Here is a 27,401-nt window from a genome sequence, read left to right on the forward strand (position 1 = left end):
TAAACGCTGGCTTATAGGGGAAGCTGCTGAACACTATAGAGGAAGGAACGTGGCCCACAGAGGAAGGTGAATCGAAGTGGAGCCAAGTGTGTGTTTGGGTCAGAGAGGCAACTGCTGGTGCTTCTATGGCTACTGCAGCAGCTGGTCGGTTGCTTCAAATTGTGGCTTCCACATCCAGTGCGTGTCTCGAGTGATTTACAAGGCACGAGGCCAAAGCATTTTGCACTCTTCCTTCTCTGCAAATTACACACAATTAACAGAGAGAGAGGGAGAGAACTGTAACCAGGAAACATTTAGAGAAGCCAAGAAAAGAGGAGGATCCACAATGAACGATCGTTTGGACATCAACTGGGCCAATGTGTTCGAGTCTATAAGGCAAATTGACTTTCACTTGGATCTACAGCACGAAACGGATGGGTTGGATGCGTGCCCCAAAGAGGTATGGCCAGCAAATTAGTAAAAGTAAGAATAAAAAGAGAAATAACAGAGATAGAGAGAGGAAACAGGAAATGGAATATAGAACAGGAATTAAATTAAATAAGTGCTTTGGTTGCAATTATGAAGATCTTTAATAGTTCCAATAAGAAAGGGGTTCATCTAAAGAAGGATACATAAATCAGTACTTAAGAACCATTTTACATGGATTTTCTTTCTATAAACTCTACTGAAATCGCTCCTGATTCCGCCATCAGCCACCAAAGTGCTTTCTCGCCAAACTAATTTTAACATTCGCCTGCTTAAAATCCTCTTCCCATTGAACAGGAACCATTTAAACACACACCACACCTCTTTCTTTTCCAGAGAGAGGGGAAAACTCTGTCTCTCTGCACTTCAATTGCAGTTGCAGGTGCAAGTGCCGGTTGCAGTGGCACTTTATACAGCCAGTACAAGCTTTCCCGATACACATTTTTTGTCGCATTGCCGGCATTTTCACTAAATGAATTAATTAAATCAACTACGAATGGGAGTTATACAAAAACGTAATTAGAAATTTCCACAATTGGCTTGCAACAACAGCAACAAAAAGAGAGGCGACGCGGCAGAGACGATCCGACAGCGAGGAAAGCGGCGCCAAATGCATTTTCTTTCTTTCCAAGAATCTGTGGTATGCTCGCGGGCACGAATTGAATTGCTTTTGCTCCTACCTTATACCCCTGCTGATTTCCCCTCTATAAAGTTAATCCAAAGTGAAGAAGACGAGTCTTGCCAAGGGCATTTCCCCCGGTGAAATGGATTTATATTTATATCGGAATCAAGTTCAAAGTATCGATAAATAAGGGAAAGATTATTTTGGGGTATCTATGGATAGTACTTACCGCTGTGGAGCTCCGTTTGCGCAGTAGATTATCGAGGCACAACTGCAGTTCGAATGCCTTCAGATATAGCAGATGATAGCGATCCCTCAGCCTCTCCAAATTCCCTTCGCCCTTCTTTGTCGGCGGTGGTGGTGGTGGAGCTACCACAACGACTGCTGCTGTTGCAGCTGTGGCACCAACGATGGGTGTGTTGACCGCAGTGTCAGAGGCAAAGCCACTGCTCAAACTGCTGGACTTTGTGGCCAAATCGCTGGCCGCCGACTCACTCGAGCAATTGCTGGTCAGCGATGCTGGTTGCTGTTGCTGCTGCTGCTGCTGTTGGATATGTAGCTGCTGCTGCTGCTGCTGTTGCTGCAACTGCTGTTCCTTTTCGGCGGCACGTATGCAAGAGCTTACGACTCGGGCGTGTGATACAATTTCATGGTACAACACCTGGAAGCACACAGAAAGAGAAAGAGAAAGAGAAATGAGTAAAAGTGTCCATGGAGGTTAACGTTTGAGGTTTAGCTAAGTTAACATGACATTTAGTTGATATGCCTAAACAGCTAATTGATTAGGCACCCAAGTAGCGTACAGGGCACAGCACAGATGTGCTTTCAAGGGGAGAAAGGTATTCAATATCTAGGTGATTATATCTTAAATTGGAGTAAAAGTACAGCTCCAAAAACTTTCCTATAACTTCTGCCATTCTTTGCTATCTTAAATGTGTCATGGTGCGCCCATTGGCCGGCTGGGCTGCATTTCTGCCTGGGATACGCGTGTGAGAAACTTTGGCTGGTTCCCTCAGCCTGTTTGTTTACTTTTGAAGATGCCACTCCTCCCCACAAAGCTTATTTACTCTTTTCCACCTATAAAGCTTCTGATTTCCTCCTCCTCCCCAGAGACTTTTTTCTTTTGCATCTGTGCAGCGATTATCCATCGCTCATTTGTCATTTTAACAGCTGCTGCCGGGGCCTTTAACCTCAAACCAATGGCAAAGGTTAACCCGCAGAAATCCCACGCATTGCATAAGGCCACCAGCCATGGACACAGCCAACAGCCAACAGCCATTGTTCCACGATTAATCATGGAGGGAGGGGTGAAGAGAGGAAGACTTTTCGCAAATTCACAAGACAATTGACGCATAGAGGAGGACCAACGATTGGGGCGTGACCATGCCAGTGACACCCACACATGTGGCAGCAACAGAGAGAGACTCCTATCGTATCTGGACATTGATCTCCATACAAACAGTTTAACCCCAAAGCCTGAACTCTTGCATAAGGCAAAAACCAACAGACAGATAGAAACCAACAGCTTGTCTGCCCCCAGGAGGTGCAACAAAAGTTGAAATTAGAAATCGATAAATACTCCCCGCACAGAGAGGAATTGGGTGGGGGTACCGGGCAACCTCTTCACCTCAAAGTGTCGTTATTTATGGCCCACGGACACATCCTTAGTCACAATACCAAGGAAAAGCAAAGATTTCCTTCCTTCCTTCTTTCTTCGATCCTCCTTCAAAAATCAAAACATAAATTTCAATTTTCACCTGTTTTTGAGATCTTTACTGGGAGACCCTTCTTTCGCCTTCCCCCGTTTCCCATTTCTTTGCAAAAACAAATTGAAATGTCAAAGATATTGAGGCGCCACCGAGGCATTCGGGAAATTTGCAAATTTATGAAAATGATTTCTTTGGACAGCTCTATGGCTGTAGCTTTTCCTTCTCTTCCTTTCCTCCTCGTATTTTCCTTTGATTTACTTTGTCTAATGGCCAAAATTGACACTCAAGAGGCAGCTGCCACAGAGACTCCTCTCCTCTCGCAGACTCCTCTCTGCATCTTTCTGCCACTTTTGGGTTTGAAGAATGATCCGAGAAAGCGACGCCACTTGAGAGATTTATGGGGAAGCCTTACGACTGCCTCAACTACTACGACTACTACGAGGAGAGTACCTCTGACACTCGTGCCTCCTGACTTTGTCTCTGGCTCCTGACTTTTGCGGGAAAGTTTTGACAGGCTGCAGCAGCAGCACCACCAGCAGACTGCAGACTGCAGACAACAGACTGTATTTTCGTTGGTTACTTTTACTACCATCAACATTGTTGGCTAAATTTAATTATATTTAGAGAAGTTTCTGGCTGACATGCTGCCAAATTTTACTTTTACTTGTGGCAATACAAAGATTCTTCTATATCTGAACCATGGCATTGCTCTTCCTTTCTCTTGCCAAAAAGTCTACCAAGAGTATCGCTTTCTTCAAAGAAATGCCACTTCCTGTTTTCTTATCTTAAGTTCTATCCATCTACCTTTTCCTATTCCAATTTCCACACATGTTTCCATTACCGCATTCCTCCCGTTCTTTATATCTATCAATCTTTACTCCTACAAACTTCTCCCCGTAGTTCTATTTAGTTTTTCTGATTTTTCATTTCAAAATCTATTTTGGTTGGCATTTTATATGTAGATATTTTCTCTAAAGACTCAACCAATTTTCTGCATCATGAAAATTGTTTTGCATTATGATTTTTATCATTATATCTAATTATAAGACCCAAAGAGAACAAAAGAATTCAGCAGGGGCGGGGATGGATAGAGGGCTCTGGTTTCAGAGGCTTGGCACTGGCTTGTCCCTGCGCCGCTTGTTTGGGCAAATACTTTAGATAAATTACGGCAGCTTTAACCCACAGTTACAGAGTCATGGATGGAGGTCTTTTGGCAGCGGATAGAGCTGTGCCACAGTGGGGAACTTCAAAAGAAGAGGTCTCTGGCCACAGAACAGCAGACGGAGGAGACCGCTCTGCCTCTGTGGCAGAAGAATCGCCCGTAAAGTGAGTAAGACTTCAATTGAATGAGGGGGAGTACTCGTAAAAGTGGCGGGAGGAGTGCCGGCACTCTATTGTGGGGGAGCAGCTGCCAAGAGGCAGGTGTGGGTTGTTTGCTTATTTGCGATAGTTGGAGGCTCATTACCAGAATGAAAGACCAGAGAGAACCTACCTCCGTGGCACCGTAGCCAAAACCAAACCCCAGTCCCCAGACCAGTCTCCCCAACCTCTAGACAAAAGCCCATGGCAAAAGTCTATGTCTATGGCAACATTGTGTCTCTTTTTTGTTGTGGTTATTTTGGAGGAACGCCTTTCTCTTTGTTTTTGGTTCGGAACCACTCCCAATCTTTGCACGACTCTAAGCAGCGCAATTTTTGAATGCAACTCCAACTGGAACCGCTCTGCGGCTGGCTCTGTGGCGTGCCACCCACTTTAGGTTTTTGAGGTTTGAGGAGCGGATGAAGGGGCAGGCAGGCTAGAAATATGAGAATTTAGAATTTTATGCAAAGTTCGTGACTAATCTCCAGCTGAAACGACGACAGGGATGGCATCCACACACATCTCTTCACCGACCATCAAGAGGTCTCAAGAGATTATTGGGTAGCGTACGACGGGACGGGAAATAATAAAAGAAATCAAGGCAAACAAATTGAAGCCAAAGCGAAGTCAGTGCGAATGAGAGAGTTCTCGAAGATTGAAATCTGATGCAGAAAAGGAGGAGAGACGAGTGATGCGAGAGCAGTTTCAGACCGAGAGAATGCTGCAGACAAAAGTGAATGTACCGTGGTGTGAAAGTGTTGGAAAAGGACTTGAAACTCAAGTGATGATTGGACACAAATGATACAGGTGTTGGTAGAATGATACAAGTGTTGGAAGAGTGCTTTTAAACACCCACAAAAGAGGGAAATATAGAGTGAAAGTTGAACACCTGAAGGAGAGGCGCTGCGAAGAGTATAAACTAATACATTTTGCACCAGTAAAATCATCCAAAAGAAGCCATTACCCAAGGAGTTTGTATAAATAAATATATATATACAAATTTCTATAATTTTTTCCATTAAAAATGCTTTTCTCTGGGATGTCTACAATCCATAATCTTTCCTTTATTTTTCCCAAAAATTAAGACAAATTTCCTTCACTTTTCTCATGTGTTATTCTGACTAATTATTCAGCGATTTCTTAGACGTTTTATCTTGGACGTTTTATCATCGAAATTGCAACACATTTTTGGGGCACACAAACACACACACCACACACATAGCCCCTCGATAGTCTAGCCAGCAGCAGCAGCAGCACATGACGCACCATACACACACGTGTCCCAGGCACAGTCCAATGGATTTTTCCTGGTTATTTTACCCCATTTTCTCCCTATACTTTTTCCGCATGCTGTTTATTCATGCGAAATGTTCCAAACGCCTTGCCGCGCGCTTCTTCAGACCGAAAAACAAGAAGAGAAAAGTTCTTCTAATGCTTTGAGGCGGCTATTTTTACACATCCGAATAGAAACAACAAAAACCGAATAGAAGAAACTGTTTTGTGCGGTGCACGTATCTGTATATCTGTATCTTTCGGATGTCTGTCTGTGGTGTGGCGTGGTGTGCCATGCCAGAGGTTCGTTGACTCACAAGAATGACCAGAGGTTGAGCAATCCTATAAAATACTACCACTAAAAGACACTCTAGACAGGGGGGAGATCGTACATTCATTATCGGAAATGTCAGTGCGTGACCTCGACCGCGTTTTTTCTTGCATTTTTTTACAATTTACAATTTGTATTTCTATACATTTTATTCGGGTCTTCGGCAACGCCTTCTGATTCAGCGTCTGATTTCGCCGCCATTCTTTGGTTCTCTTTTGTGCTATTGGATTATGAATATAACTCGAAAGAATGAATACGAAAAATTGTGTAAAGAGGCAGTGATAAAATGCCTGCTAAAATAAGCGATTAAAAGTCACACCCAAAACGAAGCCGAAATGAATAAAAAACTCTACAAATTAATTGATTTTTCGTACACTATTATTCAAAAAAGCTAAAAGCCATAAAACATAAAGAAATAACTCGCAAAAGCGTATAAAAAATAATACGAAATAGCTTCGAGAATGCTGTTCATGGGGAAAATTGCTGAAAACCATCGAAATATAAATCAAAATCCGTGAAATTCTTAAACGAAACTAAAACAATTTACCAAACACTCAAAAACATAAGCAAATGTCTGTCAAAAATGCTATAAAAATCAACCATCAAAATTCATACGGTGAACACACGCTTTTGGGCCATAAATTTCCGGCCCAAAGGAATCAAAATGTTTGCCAATTTTCGTAAGGCAGGAAGTCAGCAACAAAAAACAGCAACAAACGCCAAATTCTTGGGCGAAAAAAACTGTCTGCTTTTTTCGAGAACGTTTCCAAGATGTCACATAAATTGGGAGCACACGAACGAGAAAATAAATTAAATTTTGGCTTTGTTTTTGCAAGCATTTTTCTATGTAAAGTAGTCACGACATTTGGAAGAGTTCCAAAATGGGACTAAAAATAGAGTTGAACGACTCTAATTACCTGAGAGAATGGAAGCAGAGATAGAGAGACAGAGAGACAGAGAGAAGGGGAAACTGCAGAGAGAAAAGCGAAGTTTGATAAAGATAAATGAGAAACGGAAAGACAAAGATTTTCGTGGAAATGGAGTACGAAAAAGAGGTCTCTTTGGTGAGTTATTTCTCTCTCTCCGAAAACCGAAAAGTTTCTCTCTCTATTGCTGTGTCTTCAAAGGTATTCGTTTTTTCTCTCCCAGGAAAGACGACCCCAAAAGTGCAATTAATCAGCGGATGACCCAGAAAACTTCTCACAGTTCTTTACAGATGATGCCACAACACATCCTCTTACACATTTATATATCTCTCTCTCCAACCTCTCTTCAGCTTCTTCTTTTCATAGAATATCTCTTGCAACCTCCATCCATAGAATATTTCTAGTGGAATTGATGCCGACGACGTGCTGTGACCAAATGCATTGAGAATTAGCCTGGAAAGGCGCTGTGGAGATGAGGGAAAAACCGCTTTGAAGTCCGAGACCGACTCTCGACTCTGCCACAGAAATGTGTGAAGTCGAGAGGCTGAAGTCACAGTTAAAGCCCCGACATGGCCTATTGAGTAACACATATAACACCATCAGCAAGACAGACAGATAGAAGGAGGCTTTAAGTTGTTGGAGGGGCGGGGAGGAGCTCTGTTTTTTTTTTGAGCTCAAACACGGTTGACATAATCACGTCCGAGTGTCACGTTCAACTTCTCTCAAAGCGATATCTCTGCAGAGAGAAGAGCAGCCGCATGGGAGAGAGGAGGAAGATGTGATGGTCGTCTCGGTTTTGGTCTTTTGTTGGCATCACGTTCTTCTGCCCAGAGACAGAGAGCGAGAGAGAGGACAAGTTTTGTTTTTGTCTATAGGTTTTGTGGTCGGGTCGGCCGGTCGGTCTCATTAGAAACATGTTACATGGAAAAACTGATTATGAAATTGCTTTGCCCAGAGCCAAGAGACTTTAACTGTTTCTTGTAATTATTTTCAATGAAATTAACAAACTAAATATGGTGTGAAAAGTGTCAGGAAAATAAGAGCTTAAAGTTTTTGAGAGAAGGGAGACAGAATTAATTTGTATCTATCTTCAAAGACAAATTCCCCCATGAGTTGAAGTTCATGGGAGTTCCCCTTAAGTTTCCTTTTGGTTATGTGAACGTTTATTTATCTACCCTGACATTTTCCTCCGCTTTTTATGACCCTCAAAAGATCACTAAGCACCAAAAGATTACTCATAAATCTCTCAAAGTTCTGACTGCCAATTAATTCCACAAGCATCCAGAATATATCGCCTCCTTATCGGCTCTCCCTCTTTCGGAGATCTCAACGTTGGGGCTGTGTGTGACCTGTGACCGTTTTAGAATCTCTCGAAACAAATCTCTATAGATGGTGGCCTTCTCTCTTTCCACTCCCAGCATGAAACAATCCCTTGTGGCAATGGAAAACCTTGGAAAATCGAATAGACCTGCAGGCAATGAGAGCAATTAAGATCAGTTTCACGACTCAGCGACGAAAATTGTTATTTCCAAATCGAAAATTGTCCAATTAATTGCATGAATAATTATAGACCAAGAAATATACAAAAATTCAGATGACACATGCCTCTCCTCTCAAAAGCTCTAATTAAAACAGAGACTAGCATATACAAACATACTTTCAGTGGCAGATACAAACTTCGAGAAAAGTCAGCGACTGACCGACCACCTGGCTGTAGATTTTCCCTCTCTTTAGCTCTTCCATTTGGTGGTCATGTCTGTGACCCAAGTGAACTGTCAAAAATATTTGCTGTTGTTGCTGTTGTGGAAAATGCGTTTTGTATCTATGGAAAATGCATTTCCTTTTTGTTTATGTTTTTTTCCGCTTTGTGTTGTGACCATTTTTGGTTGGGGGTAATGCTGTGCTGGGAAATCAATCTTGAAATATGTTTGAGCCATTAACAATTGGATTTGTAAACGAAATCGGATTTGGTATTGGATTTGCTGCAACATGAGTCTGGTTGGAAATGGTTGCTTTTGCCTTTTGAACAAATGGCAATTTGTTGTTGATTTTTCCTCAATAATTCAAAATATTTGATTTACTTTCGCCTCGTGCCGCATTTGACATGTTTTATTGGTTGGGGATTTATATATGGAGTTGGGATTTTGGATTGAGAGTTGGGAGTGGGAGATTCAATTGAGAGTGGATTGAGTGCTGTGTGTGTTCCAGTTTCCAGCTTTTTGTGGGAACCCTACTCTCCTCGAAGTTCGCTGAACCTGTTAACCCATATATCAGGGCATCAAAATATGACACCACTCGTCTGGAGAGTGTAGCCTGGCGTGTGGGGAATGTTTGTGGTCAAAAAGTATCCGATTACCAAACTTGTCGCTCATTAACACATTTTATTTTGTGTGTTTTTTTGGCTTCATGACCATGGTTTGAAGTGCAATTAAGATGGTGCTCTGTGTTTGCCATAAACAAATTCAAACCGAGCACACAGACAAGGTCTTGAATATAGTTGCAAGTTTTGGGGCTTTAATTACGAGTGCACAGAGGAGGATCGTTCCGTTGCCCCTGTCGTCTGCTGACTGCTGGTGCATTTCCACACCTCTACCTCTCGCTTTTAAGGGGCTCTGGGGGTTTCTACACCTCGCTAACTCTGTGGGTCTAAGGGGTCTCCACACCTCTGTGGCTTTGTTGCACTCTGGCTAGGGGTCAGTCCATGTTTGGGGCCATATTTTAGGCTACTGCAGACCACTGCCCGAAATGAAATGTTCATTACGCGGACTTTCATTTGGCAGCCAACGACAAGTGAGCATTTTTCTTCGTCTTCTTTTCTTTCGGTTTCCTATGCCGGCGGCAATTAAAATGAGATTATTACCAACGGTTCAGGCGGAAAACGGTAACGAAATCAGTTACCGCTAAAACCTCAGAAAGCAAAGAAAAGCCCAATCCTTAACGACTTGTTAATTGTGTAATAAATAGAAAGCTGAAAGCAGTAATGGAACCTCAACCTCAACCTGAACCTGAACGTGGACATGAACATGAACCTGAACCTAAACCTGAAAATGATATGGGAGAGGGGTTATATGGTTTATGCTCGGTGTATGCATGTTTAGGGGTTTATGGAGGGTAATAATCTCTCTCTATATCTCTGCGTGTGTGTGGTAATAATTGAAATTTAATGCTGGGAAAAAAGGGTTGGAAGCATTCTGAAGACAGAAACCTGTACAAGGAAGTAAGAAAGGGTTGGCTGAGGTTATAAAAATAACGATAGAAGCATCTGATTTTGAAGAAATGTTGAATGGCAATGAAGGGATGAATATTGTAGGCTCTCTTTAGAGGAGAAATGTATATGAAAGGATCGTAAAAGAATGGTAATAATATTTGTGCAATATTTGTTGCTTTTAAGAATATTTTTAAGAAAGTATTTCTCCACAACTCTTCAAAGTTTATACTCCTCTAACAACATCTTTCATTTATTGAGATCTTTCAATTTAAATAGAAAATTTATATTCAAATGTTGAATTTCCCTTTCAACATAGCTCAAGCATCTCCCCAAAATATCTACCGTATTTTCCATCCTTTCATTCGCCGCTTCAGCATGACTTCAACCGATACCATCCTGCCTCCATCCGCCTCTTCATTTAAACGACTGAATCCTCTATTAAGCATTCGGAAAGCCCCCCTTTTGGGCACACAAAACACAATTCGCCAAATGACATTTAACCATATTGAGTGGCCATAAAAGCAGACAAATCCTAACCATAATTACCCGCAGCAGCAACTGCCTCTAAAAGATCACCGACTGGCGATAAACCACCGACAAACAATAGTCATACTCCGCACTCGAACTCCGGTGTACTCTGAGACTCCGTTGGACTCTGGTGTAATCGTAAAATGTTACCAATGCCTCATCCCTAGGGGCCACACACACGGAACAACAAAAAGGAAACAAATTAAAAGTTTAACAAATGAAAAATTGGCCAACAAATGGGTTTTGGTTATTTTGTTAACATTGCAAATGAATTTCATTTTATTTTAGAGCATTTTCTTTGTTTTCCCAAATGGGTGGAGCGGAGGGAAGAGAGAAATTAATGGGGAGGAGCAATGTAATATCCTCCGGCTAAGAGCCACAACCAAAAAATGAAAAGCCTTTTGAAGATCCGNNNGACTGTGTGTCCACTTTCACTATCGAAAAAGATGGGGCAGACATATGGGTTTGGGGCAGCCACCGATCGAAGAGTCTTTTTCCCGCCATTACGACACCTCAATTTGCGATGGGGTCGCTCTGGTCTGTCCAATGCCCAGAAGCTATGAAAAAAAGCACACAAGACGTAGAGGGCAGCGGCAGAGTCTACTCCAGAGTCACGGGGCAACCGCCTCCTGAAGCGGCACAGCTCCTCCCCAATGGGACCTTCCCCCTTTTGGTTGTTCGTTTCGTTTCTTGTAATACTCATTAAGCCACAAACAAGTTCATAACTCCTGGGAGAGGTGCAGGGTCAGACAGCAGACAGGCAAGCAACAACAAGGTTTGCCCACAACATCACAGTACTTCCGAAAAGTAAACGAACCACAGCCGTGATCGCAAAAAGATGATGATGTTTGGACATGTGAGAGGCGCAGAGCCAGCACCTGTTGATCGTAGCACGATCATGGCCCGGATCAATGGGCTAAAAGGCTAAAAATTGATTTTTAAAAGCATCGAAGGAAAAAGTGGGCGACGGGAACATCCCATCGGCATCAGCAGCATCTATGTGGATGCAGCAGCAGCTCAAAAAGGGTGTAGACCGTTCAATCGACCGCAAAGTAAAAGTTCAACTCGAGGTCTGGGACTTCAGCGATGACGTTTTATGGTCAGGGAAACACTTTCCTTGCTTCCGATGATGATCAATCGATCGGGCTAAGATGATAATCATCGAATGGAACGTGATTTGCTACCACAGAGGCATGAAGAGGCTTTCTTGTCGGCTTGCCGTCTTATGTTTGGTGTGGGTTTGACCTTTGGCGACATTATTTAACCGCAAAGACAGCAAAAAATATATGTAAAATAAATGATAACTTCAATAACTTTAGCAAGCGGGCAAAGAGAAAACTCTGTGGGAAAATAATTAGAAGAATCATCTAAATCAGCTCCTCCCCCAAAACTTTCTCTTCCATAGATCCTTAGCATCCCTCTTCATTTGTCAACGTTTTATTTGGGTTTCTGGCAGAGTGAAAGTTGCATAGATCTTCCTTAGAGATCCCCCTCGATACCACCACGAACCTATTCAAAATTCAATTGAATTTGCACGCAATAAACGACGCCTTCAGATTCACACATCAACACCTCCGCCTCCACTGATCCCACAACTCCTGCTGCTGCCACTTCTCCTCCTCCTTAATCTACTGCCTCGTGTGGACTCCATTTCCAAGTTCATAAAACTCTTGTGGCAGTCTGCTGTGTGGCTGTGACTGTGTATGGAAATAAAACCAATATTTATGAGCAGGCGGCAGGCGGCAGGCGGCATTCGGCAATTGGGGAAAACTTTATTAGCAATTTGCCAATTTGAATAAAATGAAACCAAACGACGAGAGCCAGACTTCAGGGAGCAGCACTAGCACTGCTCTGCATCTCTGCATCTCTCTGTGGCAGAGAGGAAGGTTGAATTAGTAGCTGCCAGCGGTAGGAATGTGCGGCAGTGGAAGGCACAGTTGGAGGTGGAAACACACCTTCCTTCCTTTCATGTGTGATTGAATGTCTTGTTGTTGTTGTTGTTGTTGCTGTGAGGGGCAAGTAGTAGCAAGTGGCACAAACAATCAGTGCTGCACCTTGTGGCACTTGTGGTAAAAACGTCAAAGAAATGAATCACTGCCTGTTCTTTGCTTAATTTTGGTCGACTTTAGGCAACGAAAAGAGAGATGAATCACAGCTGCAGTTTGCGTTGTTCCCCACTTTATTTTCAATATATTTCAATCAGAATTTCCACTACAAACTCATGCACCTTCCTGCTGTGTTTATATTAGAAAGTCTGACCATCTGCCACTTGTCGCTGGATTTCAATTTTCAATTTTCCCCCAAAAAGGCTTTCATGTGGCGTTGACTTTATGATAATGGGGGCCCGTTCCGTTGCCATTGTCACGTAAGGATCGTAACAAATATGAGGGTTAGGTGGCGAAGACCCTGACAGCAGCAGCAACAGCAGCAGCAGCCGAGTTCATAGAGCAGAGAGATCCCCCAATACCCAGCACCAGGTGCGAAGAAATGCAAATGTGGGGAAGACTTTTCGGTGGGTAAGGTGCCAAAAGTCGTGATGTGACTCAATCCGTTGACTCTTTGGACCCAAAGCAGGAGGAAGACAGCCAAAACCAAAGCCTGGAAAACCTGGGAGCTGGTAGGAGGGAAGGCAGGGAATGAAAGAAAAAACCTTTTGGCATATCAAACATAGCAAATCGCCAAGAGACAAAATCTCTTTGACAGCCTTCAACTAAAGGAAAAAGTACTGAGACAAAAAACAACAACAACAGCAAAAGCCAAGAGACAAGAGACAGAAACTGATGCAACAAAAACATTGTAGCACTGCCGGAAGAGAGTCCACAGGAAAAACACACAGAGAGAGAGAGGGAGAGGGAGAGCACTGCCAAGATAGAGAAAAAGTTCAAGCATTAACAAAAGTTCGAATTGTTTCCAATATCGAAATGCACTTTTTGCCTTTGACAGACAGCAAATGCAGCAACAAAACACACAGAGCCAACAGAAAATGCGGCAAAAGCAAACCAAGAGATACACAATCTGACAGCAGTCCAGAGACTGCTCCGATGGACAGACAGACAGTTGGAGCCAAACGAAAGTGAGGCACTCAGAGAGGGAGAGACAGACCAGGGGGGAAGGGGGCAGACCATTTTGATCTTTGTTTATGCTTCTTGGCATTTCTCAGAGCCATTCCAAAGTGAAGAGAGATCCATTCTGAAGCTGCAAAGCGAAGGGAATGGCAGGAGGAAGATGCCTGCCTGCCTGCCTGCCTGCCTGCATGCCTCTTCTTTGGCAACCAATTGATCGAAGCATAATCAAATCGGGTGGATCAATGATCATTAAAGGGGACTTAAAGACCCAAAGCTATCATTTGCATGTCGTACAGACTGCTTGTTGTTCGTAGTTTTTATAGCAGCAAATGGCTAATGATTCTAAAAAAAACTTCTAGTTGTCATTCAATACATAAATTAGATGAAGGAAGGTACCAAAGTAGAAGGGAGAATGATAACTGATATGATAAGTACCTACAAGAGAATTTTTACATGAACTTATTTGGCATTCAATTAGTTATTGATCCCTGGCAAGTTTTTCCTTGTAGAGGCACAAGTGCAGATTATTAATAGGCATTTTTGAAAGATTTTTAGGTATTTTCCCCTTACTCACGAGCTCCTTCCTTCCAATTGTTATAAGTATAGTTTACCCTTTGCGATAATCTTTCACCGTTTTTAACCATGATTTATGACTTCATTAAGCCCTAAAACGACTTGCCACCACATCAATCTATATTTGATATTAATACCTGTCCCTTTTCTGCTCTTTCTTTGCCATTGATTACCCAACATTCGATCGATATTACATGTGAGACCGCCACAAAACTTCAAAAGTAAATGACAACAATTAAACAAAAATGGCACTCTGCCGATATCAGCAAGAGAAAGCGAATAAAAGGAAAAGGAGTAAGGCAAACGAATTAATGAATCAACGAAGGAAGGCATGAATCAACGAAACAACGAATGAGCCAACGAATGGTAATTATGAAATGAAAATTTTAACAGTTTCTCAAGAGACGAAGTAATCCTTAATCTCGGTTCCATCATCATCGTTGACCGAAAATTGGCAATTGGCAAATGTCTCACAGTATTTCATACGAGTATTTCTTTCATTTCGTTTCGTTTCGTTTATTTCTTTTTAAATTGCGATGAAAAATTAAAATTTGCACGCAATGTCCAAAACGTTGGAGTGGAAAATTAATGAGAGGAGTTATGAGAGAAAGAGAGAGACCAGCAGAGGAGAGTTATGAGAGGGAGAGACACCAGAGACACCCCCTCGAGAGGAGGTGAATGAGAGATCTGCCTGCCACCACACACTCGAACTCCTTTTACAGTTGCAGAAATGAAGGCGAAAATATTGTTGATAGTTTTCGTACATGACAAATGGCTGGCTCCTTAATTGCGGAAACAAATCAAATGAACACAAAAAAAAAGAAAATGAACCATTGGCAAAATTATTTATCCATTTTTGGCGTTGGAAAAAACTTGCGCAACATCTGAACGAACATCAGTTATAGCCACAGATCTGTCATAAGTCTTCGATTCTTACCTAAAAAGAGAAGAAACAAAAGAGATAGAAGAAAGTGAATTAGTGACACAGTTTTGGAATGTAATGGAAAAGAAAAGGGAAATTTATGGAAGCACTCCCCGCGACCCAAAGAATCGTAAAGGGATTTCCTCTATAAATATATAATTTATGACTAAATAGGGGAGTCCCCCACACACACTTCGTTCTCTCTCTCTCTTGCTGACAAAACAAACGATTTGTTTGGCTTACTCCAGTTTCGAAATTGGAGCTGGAAGTGTGTGTGTCTGTGTGTGTTTTTCCCACTCTTCACAGAATTGACAGCTCCCCCGAAAGTCTCAGACGTTCTGGGGACTGGGGGACTGGGGAGGGCGGTAGTTTGTTATGCTAATTGAAAAGCGAACGAAAAAAAGCTTTTCCACTCAAGTATGGGAAATTTATGTACGACTCAGCAGAGTATCTCCACTGAGGCGTAGAGAGAAAAACTTTTCACCCAATTTTCTGGCTCGTGACATTTGCGTGGGTGTAGCCACGGATCGGAGTGGAGTGGGCATGCGGCAGGCGGGTGGAGCATTGCCTCCAAGTGGGCGGGCGCTGGCAGTAGAGGGTGTGTGATGTGGGGGGTAAAGACGGACAGACGATGCGACTTGGGCACGCGACGAATGCCGATTTTTTGTTTGTTTTTGTTGTGATTTTGTGTGGCCTGCGGTTTAATACCACTTCCTCTGCCCCCTTGTGGCCCAATTTTCATTCAGTATGGAATGCATTTGCTCAGATGGTCGATAGAAAGTTTCATACAGAAATAATGTCTACTCTGGGAACCCAATAAAAATCGATAAAATGTAACAACAACAGCGTCAAAGTATGCCCCACATTTCTCGCCACACAACAACACACAAAAATCGATAAGATAAAGAGTTTTAGTGGGAGTCTGCTAATGGTAGGCATAAATCATCAAAATTCAGGCAAAGTTTGGGGCAAATGAAAGGTCTATCTGTCATATGCAACGACTCGATTGGGGCAATAATTTGATTGGAAATTGGAATTGCTGTTGGGGAATGCAAAGATGGAGTTGCAGAAGAATTCTTTCTATGGACATACTCTCCTGGAGGGAAAGTCTTTGCTGTTGTGCCGATTGCTTAAGCCTAAAGCAAATATCACTCTCGTTTACTACTCCCACCCTAAACCCCTCTTTAAACACTGCAAAGTTTATCTGTTTAGCCCTTTCAAACACCTGCTGCTTTTCCCATAGGTTCGCCGTCCAGTCCACTCCCTGGCACGTTTTTGAATGGCATTTTGTTTTCGCTCTGATGCGCTCCATTGCCGCGCAAAAAACAAAACTCCTTGAAAATGTTACGAATTTATTGTTACACCAGCAGCAAAGACACAACAGACAAGACGACAACTTGAGTGAGACATTCCCTCATGGCAAAAGACATACAAATGGTACACGTACTCTTCGTACTCGTATGCATAACAGCGCGCGAAAAACTGAGCAGGGGAAAATGCAAATTGTTTATGTAAGCAGAAGAGGAAGCTCCCGGCTACAGGGGCTATAGAGCTCCCAAGGCCGCAAAGAGGAAATAGATGGAGGATGGCGGTTGGAGGTTGAATGGAGAGACAACCCCGCATTGGGTGGCATTCACATGGAGGTGGGAGACTCGAGGCCTCCGATGCTCATTCATGCATGAGAAATGGGAATGGGTATGGGTGGAAGGCAGGTCTTTGACCCACGGATTCACACAAATGATAAGAGAAATACTTCCAGTGAAAAGTGATTTCTACACAGCAGGACAGGACAGGACACCACAACTCTTCCCCAGAAGTGAGTTCGAAGTTCAATTGAGTGCCAAGAAATTCCTCGAACAAATTGTCAGCCAAATTTTAAGCCAATTTCATGGTCTGTCAATCATCTTAGAGTAATCCTGAGAAAAAAAGGGCAGAGGCAAAGGTAGAGGCATCGGCAGACACTTCTGCTGATTTATGCGACAGCTCCGGAAAATTGTTTTTCCCTCAGCCAATTCTGTATTTGGTTCGTGGCTTTTCCACGAGAGGGTCACAGGTTAACATAATATTTTTCTGATTGCATTTCAATTTCTTCACATTGCCCATAAATCTTGCTGGCAAGTGGCAAACAAATTAAAAGTCATAAATTATTGCCACGATTCGCTGCCATTCCCGTTTCCATTCCCCGACCTGCAATTCCTATTTGCAATTGCAACTTTCAATGTGCAACTGTGCAGCATGTTGCATGCCACTCCACTCCACTGAACTCCACTCTAAAGCGTCTCTTCTGGCGTTGAAAATATATTCAATCTTTTTCCTCTGGCCACTTTAATTACGCCAATCCGTAGAGTCAAAGTTTAGGCCCGAAAATAAAAGACGCTAAATGACAGTCGGCCAGCTGCCCCAGTGGGTGGTTAACGATTTTTTAATTGAAATTATTTTGACTACAGGATGTAGACTCTCCTTTCGAGGTATTTTATGAGTTGGAAATAATTTTCTTCTACTATGATCTAAGCAACTGCAAAGTATTATGCCATTAAAATGAGTAGAACTTGTGCTTTAAAGTCTCCAATGATCATATCTTCCACTCAAAGTTGTAGATAGCAGATCCAATCCTTCAAAAAGCCAAACACATGTCAAGTCCCATTGAAACAAAATCATTTGCTCAAGAGTCCCAAAAAGATACGAGTATGTGGGTTGAACTTCTGTTTCTGTGGTTCTTTTTACGAGTGCTGTCTGTGTTCGTGTTCAGCGACATGGGGCTTAATTATTTTTTAAATGATTTCCCAACATTTCTCTCTGTTGGTTCAACATCATCCCACAGGCCTCGCATAGGGTCGATCTCCAGGGAACAGGCACACATGTGGCAGACCCTAGAGCCAAGACCTAGACCATAGCCAAGCCTTCAATCTATTGTTTGGTGGGGTGACACCCACGTACAGCATTTCCGTATGAAAGAAGAATTGGAAATGCGTTTCTCCAGAGTCAAAACTAAAAGCTAAAGCTGGAGCTGGAGCTGGAGCCGGAGCTGTCGAAGACACAAATTAATCTTTCTTGCTTCCTCCTCGTACTCCTCCTTGTCTTTCCAAAGTGATAACAGGCATAATAAAGTTTTCAACACTCAAAATGGTAAAGAGGATAGAGAGGAGACCTAACAATCTGCCCACAGATAATCGTACAACATGCAAAATTTTGAGGCTGGAAGAAGCTCCACCATCTACCCAATACCAATTCCATTCCATGACGTTGTCATTTGTGGGGATTGCGTGACGATTGCGCATTTCTCGAGCTCGGATTGGGGATTGGGTCTTGAATTGATGGCTTTTGATGGGTTTATAATGTTGGCTGGAAAAACGTTTGGCCTTTTTGCGTTAATAGAAACATGTATAGGAAATGGTTAAGCACCCAAAGTGAAATCTTCATTTAATTCAAGAGGTTTATTGTCTTGCATAAGGAACCCTTACAAAAAAAAAAAACAGTAGACTCCTCCTAACAAGGCCTAACCTCTGTCGATCCTACAACGATCCTCTCTTCAATTACAAATTATTATAAATTTAAATGTAAAGCCGCTCCCCGTCAATCAATTTTTATATGCGCCTTCAACTTGAGACAAAAAGTTGCAACACAGCATCAAAAAATGCTGAGGATGAGGCAAGGCCTCGCCTTTCAAGAGCATCGCGATTAAAATGGCAATAGATGTTAGGTTTTGGATAAGACTAAAGGGAAAGGGTGGGTTTAATGAAAAAAATGATGAGGAGCCGAGAGAAAGTCGGGGAATAGAACTTGACGTTTGAGATAAAAAGAAAAGGATGTTGAAGTTTGGGCTGGAAACAAGGGGATGACTGTACGCCAACAAAGTTTCCCCATGCTACCCATCTAAAAATGCTGGAGTTTCCACCCACTCCCTGTCTAGACTTTCCCTCATATTTTAAAGCTTTCTTTCTTTAATAAATACACTTTTAATTATGAAAAAAACGTTGTTAAATGTCTGCATTCAATGCATTTTTTATTCAATTAATAGAAAACCGGAAAAATCAAGGAAATTAATTATGGTACGAATTTTCAATTACCAAAAAACACAATTGGTGGATGGGGGCAACAGGTGGCTGGGTAGCTCAAGTCTAGTCTCTAATACGCGGGGTCTGGGGTCTGGCCTGTAAGTCGAGGGGCCTGGTCTGGGCTTTGTGGCATAGTTTTTTGTGTTCACTTGACAGGATAGTAATTTTCCCCCTCTCTCTACATCTCTCAACATCTATGTTTCCACGCCTCCAAATCGCGCCATTGTTGGCGCGTGAAATTTTTATTGCATTCTGCTCTCGCTCGCACAATGACACCACAACAACCTCGAAAGAGACCCCTCGAAGCGGAAGCAATTGTCTCCCCTCGAAAAGAGAGATTGCCAATCATCATCGTACGTACACTTCGTACGCCAGGCATTTCCTAGAGTTCATTATGCTGGAAAATTACTCCCAAAAAGTCTCGAAGACGAAGCTCAAAGCTCAACGAAAAGGCTCGTTAGCAGGAGGTGCAATCTTTCTCTCTCGTGCCAATTCCAGTAGCCGTACACTAATTTACACTCTGAATGAACGGACAGACACTAATTCACGCCTCTGGTTGGATAACCGAGCGCCTAATTTCAGGCTCCGAGAGACCCCAGAGAAAATCCAATACGATTCTGGTTCTGCTGGTTATCGCTGTAATCAACTCAACTGCTGGTTTTGGGTGTAAAATCTATGCTGGAGGGATCCTCCTTCTTCGTTTGCAATGGAATTCGATCGGAGCAACAGTGAAGTAGAGAGGAGTTACGTAGAGATGGGGCCAAATGTCAGGTTCTTCAATTGAGCGAAAGAGGCCAACAATTTGTAAGGTTTCCTTTGGGGAACACTCTTCTGGCTGGAAGCACCTGTTTAGAAGTGTTTCCACTTTATATCATTCAACCTCTACACAATCGTTGGCTACATTTAAAGTTTTAATTCTTCTCTTCCTGCTATTCTTTTCTTAATTTCTCTACCTCCTTTCTGTTTCTCTTTTGGTTAAATTTATCCCTCAATTATTTGACTCTTTCTACTCGTCTTTTTCTTTAATTTTAAGCGCCTTCTCCATACATTTCTGCTGCAGCTCTCATTTCCATCTGCACCTCCTTTTTGTTCCCAATTTCCACTCTACTTTTTCCTCATTTTTGTTGCATTCTTTGTTGAACTTTCAAGCGATTTCGCAAACATAGCGTTCACACTCTGCACTAAATGAAAATACTTTTCTTTCTTTGCATTTCCGCATGTCAGTATTTTCCACATATTTCAAGTGGGTGGGTGGCAGGGGCACACATCACACACACAGACTGTTTTGTGGTGGCATGCAACAGATATTTGCGCGTGAATTTTTAGCAAAAATAAAACTTCACTTGGCAGTTGATGGATTTCCGGGAGGCGCTTTTCTTTGTATAGGCCACCATTGGCCACCCTCAATTATGTAAACTTCGGGGAGGGGAAAATGAGCGAAAATGGAGGGCCAAATAGAGGGAATGAATGAAACTATAGAGGCAAGACCACCCATCATCATTTCAGTTTGATACGTTTTGCAGTTTTTGGGCTTCCTTTGGGCTACAATCCATCCATCCATCGACTCAAGAGTCAACCCCTCTCAAGTCTTAAGTCTCTGTAGTTTTTTGCATAATTAAATGTGGGTCTCGAACCTTGACAGAGGGTTTCCTCCTCATCCATCGAACCTTGAGAGAGGGTTTCAGGACTGCGAGGGTTGCACAGGTTCAGTGTCATTTGCATACTAAAAGCCGCTCGAAAGCAACCCGAAATTGATGCAGAATTAGCTTAAGGCTTAAGCCTAAAATAGTGGAATAGTGAAAGCCAATTGTCAGTGTCGTCTTCCAGCAGGTGGAAGGGGTGGGTGCAAGGGGAAGACCTCCAAAAGAGGGAGGTGTCAAAGACAGGGGTTAACCGAATTAATTTTCCCCTCAAGCGTCGCGGAGGAGTAACAGAGAGAGATGACCCCAGGGGGATAAGAAAACCCCCGCCCCCACCAAAACAGTGGAAAACTCTGGCAGGCTTGTGGTTTGTTTTTCTGTTTCTGGTTTTCACCGCCTCTGATGCGCTTCTCTCTATTTGGCAATGGTTATCGCTGCCAAAACATCTTCCAAAAATGCAAAAGTAATGTTTATTCCAAGAGGTACCAAAGGGGGGAAGCACAGACAGAGGGAGGGGTACTTGACTCTTCCTTAATAGCTTCCGTTGAACTTCCCATCGAACACAAGCTGATGGAAAAACCGCCAACGGCGAAGGTCACGAACGTCAAGTGCGTTTTCATGCAGGCGTGGCCTTACCCCCCAGGAAGGAGGCTCGCCACAAGAGAGAGAGGGAGGCCAATGCCATGACTCTTTTTGGCCACAAAGGTAATTAAGCGAAAGAAAAACATACAATCAAACATTTTGGTCAACACAACGCCAAAGGCGGCAATGAACTTTTGCACCCGCCAAAAGAAAAAACATGAAGGGGAAAAAAAGGAAAAGAAAATTATGGAAAAACGGCGCCTCATCAATGAATGGGGTGTTGCATCATCATCAACTTCGACCGATGGACGAGGAGGGGTGTCCAGCAGGCGTCCCAAATGGCTTGTCACCCCCTCCAGCCATAACTCTCTTTAGTTTTGGACTTTAGTTTCCAGAACTGCGGAAAAAACAATAGAAAAACCATCAAAGGAAATTGTTTTTTTGGTGTGTGTGTGTTGGAATAACTATGCGATTGCTGGCTGTAATTGCTGTTGTTGTTGTTGTTGTTTGTTGGTGGTGCAAACTGCAGGCAGGTGGCTAAAACATAGATAAAGAGAGATGGAGAGGGAGTACGTACCGCCAGAGAATCCGGGGAGAAACTCAACCAAACGGAACGAAAGAAAAAGTAAGTGAGAGAGAGAGAGGGAACTGTGTTCTGAGTTCCGGCAACTGAATTTGAGGAATGGAATGGAAATTGGAATGAGAAATGAGGCTATAGGAATGGGCCGGAATGGGTACAGCTATAAGGTGGAATGGGTATGATAATGAGCGTGTGGCATGTGCTGTGTGTAATGTTTTGGCTCCGATCTGCGCCTCACTCACTTCTGCAGAGAAGAGACGAGACAAACTAAAGAAAACCAAGAGAACTATGAAAGGAATGAGAGAGAATCTTAAATGAATGGGAAGAAATGGAAGTATGCTGAGGTGGATCTGCACAGCTTTGTTCTTCTTAATTGTTCTGACATTACATGGTAATTTTTATTAAATGTTTATTAAATGATTCTCATTTTCTACTTTACACTCACCCTAAATTATAATCATCATTTGAATACTTGAAATATTTTAATATAATCTCATTTTTAGTTCGGAGTTTCACTTCCCATTATTTTCTGTTCCCCACGAAAGTACATTGAACTATGGTCTATTTTCAGAGTTCCACGAAAACCCGAGTTCTTCAGGAACCGTTCCCAATGATATCATATTTCTATTGCACTTAAGCCTACGCCTAGTTTTATCAGCCACACCTACATACAATATCAGCTCGACAAAGGTAACAAAAACTTATCAAAAAATCAATAGGAAATTATATAAATAAACAATCACAATCATATCTGGCAGAGATATAGAATCAAATCAAATTAAGTGGCAATTTACAGAATTTTGCGTCGCACTGCAGACAGGAAACCCCAGAGACAGCACCTGCGTTTGGTCACATAAGCCACAGCCGACAGGGATATCTCATTATGGCCATGATATATTATGTCGTGATGGATGGGGACAGAAGAACTGGGTTCTTGATAGAGGGTTGCAAATGCACTCGATGTGGGGTAGCCAGGGGAAACCTGTGCACCGGACAGTGGACACTTTTCCAAGCAGTTAAGTTTATCCCCGTCCAAGTCAGAAAGTTATATAAATTAAAGTTGAACCACAAAAATACTAGGCATAATGCGACCGGAAACCGCAATAAAGTTGCAACTTTGGAGCGTAACGCGGGTAACGAACGGTGGGTTTACGAGTAATTTGGAATAGAGTAATCGTAGCACAAACGGATATGATCTGGGAAAAGTACTGGGGCAACCCACTCATTAACCCAGTTTTCAGTTTGTTTTTGTGTGTGTGGAATGCCCCACTATTGGATCTCTTTTCCCTCCTCCCCTGAAGCATGAAATTCATCCTGTAATATGAGAGATGAAATCAAAACAATTGTTTCAGTTGAAGTATCTCCATAATGTATCTCCCTACTAACATTTTTGTGACAGTTTGGTGGTTCAATATGCAGAACAGCTGCTGTTTTCGGAGGGAGGAGGATACACTGGCAGACAGACAGAAGGACAGATGTGCCCTGGGGTGCAATTTGAATGGCAATTCATGGAAAACATAGGGGAAAATATGCTTAAATGCAAGATGGGAGTGGTAGGAATTAAATAGAGGGATGTGTGGGGAGCAAGTGGTAGGGAAACAAGTGGGAAAAAGAGAATATTCTGTGAGAATAATGTATGAAACATTTACTCCACCTTCTGTAAGTATGACACATGGAATGAGATCATAATACAACGTTCTCTCATTCCTTCTACGACTACTGTCTGTCAGTGATTCTCTTTCTGATCTCTGTGGCTTGTGAGTGATCTTGCAGCCAGCTCTGACTACCGTCTGTCAGTGGATTGAGCCCATGAAGACCTACCTCATGACTGACACGAGCTACTTCATGTGGCAGGGAGCAGTCTCCCAAACGAATGAACGAACAAACCTTTAGGGTCTCTCCACCCATCCGTGGCATTGCAAGTGACAATTAAAGCCTCAAAAACTTGACTTTTGAGCAGAGAGAAATACAAAAAACTGGAACAATCTCTCTTTGTATCCGCTGACTGCTGCCTGCTCCACCCCTGTTTGAAGTCTTGCCGCAATTTGCAAATGAAGTAAGGTCGCTGCGGTGTCTTGTGGCAGAAACAAAAGACGCCACAGACGCTACTCTACTCTTTTTGCAACGGTATAATTAAGTCTTCTGGCCTCATCAGCCATTTACGGTGCTTTTGGTTTTGGGTTTTGCTACAACACACAACGGATCGCGTTTTGTGGCACAGACCCCAGACCAGAACCCTTCCATTCCTTCCTTATTTGTTGTGTTTTCTGTTCTTTTTTTTTGCATATGCAAAGCGAAACTTTCCTGGCTCCGAAAAACAACTAAAACGGGGTTCTTGTTCGCTTCAGAATTGGTTTTTTATGGCTATTATGAGCGGCCCATTGTTTTGTCTAATTAGATTTTTGAACAGCCTCCAACTGCTGTTGCTGTGGCACGCAAATCGAGTTACAGTTATGACAGATCTTTCGCTTATGTTGCTGCAACGGGCAGGGGCAATGGCTTTGTCGGCAAACTCCAAATCGAAGCTCATTTGGGCCGCTGGAAAATCACATAATGCTCAGACAATTTTCGGTATCGATGACCGTTTAAAAGCCGCCTGCTGCCGCTCCATGGAAAAACAAAATTGTTTCCATGGAATTTTTCTTGTGCGCATTTCTGCTGCGGTTTCAGCCACAAACAAAAGGCTTGGCCACAACCCGAAGCAATACGAACCGAACCAAGACTCCAAGTCGCCTCGACTCTTGGCCAAAAAAAAAGACAATTAGAGTGTGGAAATACTCACAAATATTGGGGGGCATTTTTCTGTGTGTGTTTTGGGTTGGACTTTTGCTTACCTGCAAAGAGAGAAAAAAGAGAAAGAATTTTATTAGTTTTGCCTTGCTTTTCTTTTGAACTTTTCATTTCCCCTGCTTAAGGGCTCTGCCACACATTTAACCATCAAAACTCGTAAACCCGTAGCCCCAATTAGCTGTAGCCATCTGGGGCCAAAGTTTGGCTGCACTTTAGACAAAAGTTAAAGAGTGAAGTTTTATGATCTCAAAGGCTGTTTAACTGCCGCAAGTTTTATACTAATTTAATTAACGACAAGAGACACAGAAAATAAACACAAAAGACAAACGACAGAAATTAAAGCTCTGCTTCGTTGAGTCTAGAGAGCCAATTAAAAACAAATTTGATGAGCCGCTGAGTGATAGCCAGAGAGAGTCGCCGAAAAGAGAGCACAACGCCCACAAACTGAATCGAATTGGGGCAGGGTAACGATTGGTTAACCCTAATATATGATTCACGTTCCAAATCAAAGGCAAAACATTTGAGGAGCGCCTATTTCATGAGAAATATCTGTGTACCACATCTATGAGTAAAGCTTTTAGAAAAACGATCTTTAAAGTAATTTTTAATGAATAAATCAGAATGCAAAGGTTTTCTTTCTATGGGGTAAATCTTTCTCTTACATCCCAGAGGAAATAAAACACAAAAACGTCACCAAGAAGCTCTAAAAGCATTTTGAAACTCCCTCACAGAGGGAATCACTAAACATCACTGTGGGAAATATGTACATTTCCTTCACATTCTCTAATTGTCCAGCTCCCAGGGTATTCCTTTAATAAAAAAATCTTAGAAAATCATACAAGAGATCACTGTGATCCTTCATTTAATTAGTTTTCCTTTTCTGAGCACTAAAAAATACAAAATAGCGGACTCCCTAAAGAGAGACCCTCCAGAGTTTAGTTTCCTTTCGCTGTAATAAAATATTGTTGGGAAAGCCATCCATAAATGCTCTTTGCCCTTGATGTCAAACTTCATAAAAGCATCAGAGGGGGACATCATGGGGGACGTCATTGGGTACACACCATTAAAACCATTCTCTGAATCAGTTTTATAGACCAAACATCCCTCAATAACAAGTTTGGGGGGAATTCATCTCCGCTTTTGATCTGTGTCAAACAGCTGTGGCTTTGATTTTACTTTCATTTTGATGAATGTCTCACGCTCTCCGGCTCTCCCCCCTTGGAAACCATTTAATTTTGACCATCAAAATAGCCGCAGTAGCCGATGCCTTCACGTTAATGTCGGCCACTTTGATTGACGCATTTATTGCTGACTCCACTCCAGAGCCACATTTTCCTGAGCTGTCCTGTCCGCTCTCTCGCATGCAGTTTCCCAACCAACATGTTTTGCATTATTAAATATTTATTGGGGGTAAAAAAGTAAATATTATCACACACTTGGGGGAAAAATAAATCGTTAAAGAGCGATCACATATCAGCATAAAAATTGCCAACAATTTGAATGGAACGATAGTACAAGACTCCGCTGGACTCCGCTCCCCACACGAATCGGATTGAATGTTGGCTTAAGCTTAAGCTTAAGCGTTTTGGTCTATAGGATTCAAAGTATCTCATGGATACAACTGTATCTGTGGGGTGTGGCCGAACATAACAGAGAGATACATACATATGTGAAGTTTTTTTGTTGTTTAAATACACAATTTACTTGCAACTTTTATGAGCAATTAAAAAGCAAAGTTTGAACTTAAAAATCATTTATCATACGAGAAAAATACCTTTTACATGAGGGGGGAAGCCATACAACTTGTTGCCGTCTCTCTCTGTTTTCCCCCCTTTTGCTGCCGTCTCTCTCTCCCCACTTCTCCCTTCTGCTGCTGTCCCTCTCCCCACTTCTGTGGCTGCCTCTTTTCATCCAAGTCTCTCGCTCTTTCTCCTGCCACTGTAGTCTCTGTGTCTTAAGCTGGCATTTGATATCGATGATGTCTTTGTTTCATTTACAGACCCCCAAAGAAATTATGCAAAAACTTCGGCTCACAGCAGGAGGCAGGAGGCAAGAGATAGATGGCAAAAGGCAGGCGGTAGGAGACAGAGCCCGAGGCGAACGAAGGAGATCGCAAGTCGCAGATTTTTGTGGTAAACCAAAAACACAAAAAACAAGCAAAAGAAACTTGTGACAGAAGTAAAAATATCTTTATACGTGGATCATACAACTATATACAACATGTGGCATATTGCAGTGTGGTTCATAAATATAAGGGCATAGCCACAGAGCCTTTAGTCACGGATATTCCATAATAAATCCTTCACCAAATGCTCCTCCGCTTACTCATGACAACTCGATAATGGTTTAACAACTCTTTCGATTGGTTATTATTCCCATAATTATACGTGAGCCACTTTTATGCGATAATTGTCTCAAGTCTCAGTTTGATAAGCGACTACTTCCTTCAATGATTTATTTCACATAATTTCCTTTAATTCGATAATTGACCCAATTTCGAAGACACTTTTCAATAATAAATCTTTCATTCTGCGCAGCCACTTTTTGTTGTTATGAAACGCACTGTATTGCGGTGGAGTACGCTCCTCTTGCGAGTAGTTTTCTGATGTGTATAATCAAAAGGGAGTAAAAGGGTATCAATTACCTCGAGAGTTATGCCACAAAAGGAGCAAACGTAAACGGGGGAAAGACCAGACCAACCTTCAAGCGGTTGCCTTTTTATATCAAAATATTCATCCTTCCTTCATGTATGATATGTTATCTCTCCTCACTCA

General features: G+C 42.3%; 1 protein-coding gene across 5 annotated transcripts in view; it reads right to left on the reverse strand.

Moving 5' to 3' along the window:
- The window catches only part of LOC117587205 (serine-rich adhesin for platelets), a 123,778-nt gene that overhangs the window by 28,653 nt on the left and 67,724 nt on the right, over positions 1 to 27,401 (reverse strand). For all 5 annotated transcript variants that reach the window (XM_034277748.1, XM_034277751.1, XM_034277750.1 and 2 more), the window contains one exon: positions 1,317 to 1,748. In XM_034277748.1, coding sequence (XP_034133639.1) covers positions 1,317 to 1,748 — 432 coding nt within the window. The remainder of the gene's footprint in view (positions 1 to 1,316; positions 1,749 to 27,401) is intronic.

Source organism: Drosophila guanche, unplaced genomic scaffold (genome assembly GCF_900245975.1).
Source record: "Drosophila guanche unplaced genomic scaffold, DGUA_6, whole genome shotgun sequence".
Classification (NCBI taxonomy): Eukaryota; Metazoa; Arthropoda; class Insecta; order Diptera; family Drosophilidae; genus Drosophila; species Drosophila guanche.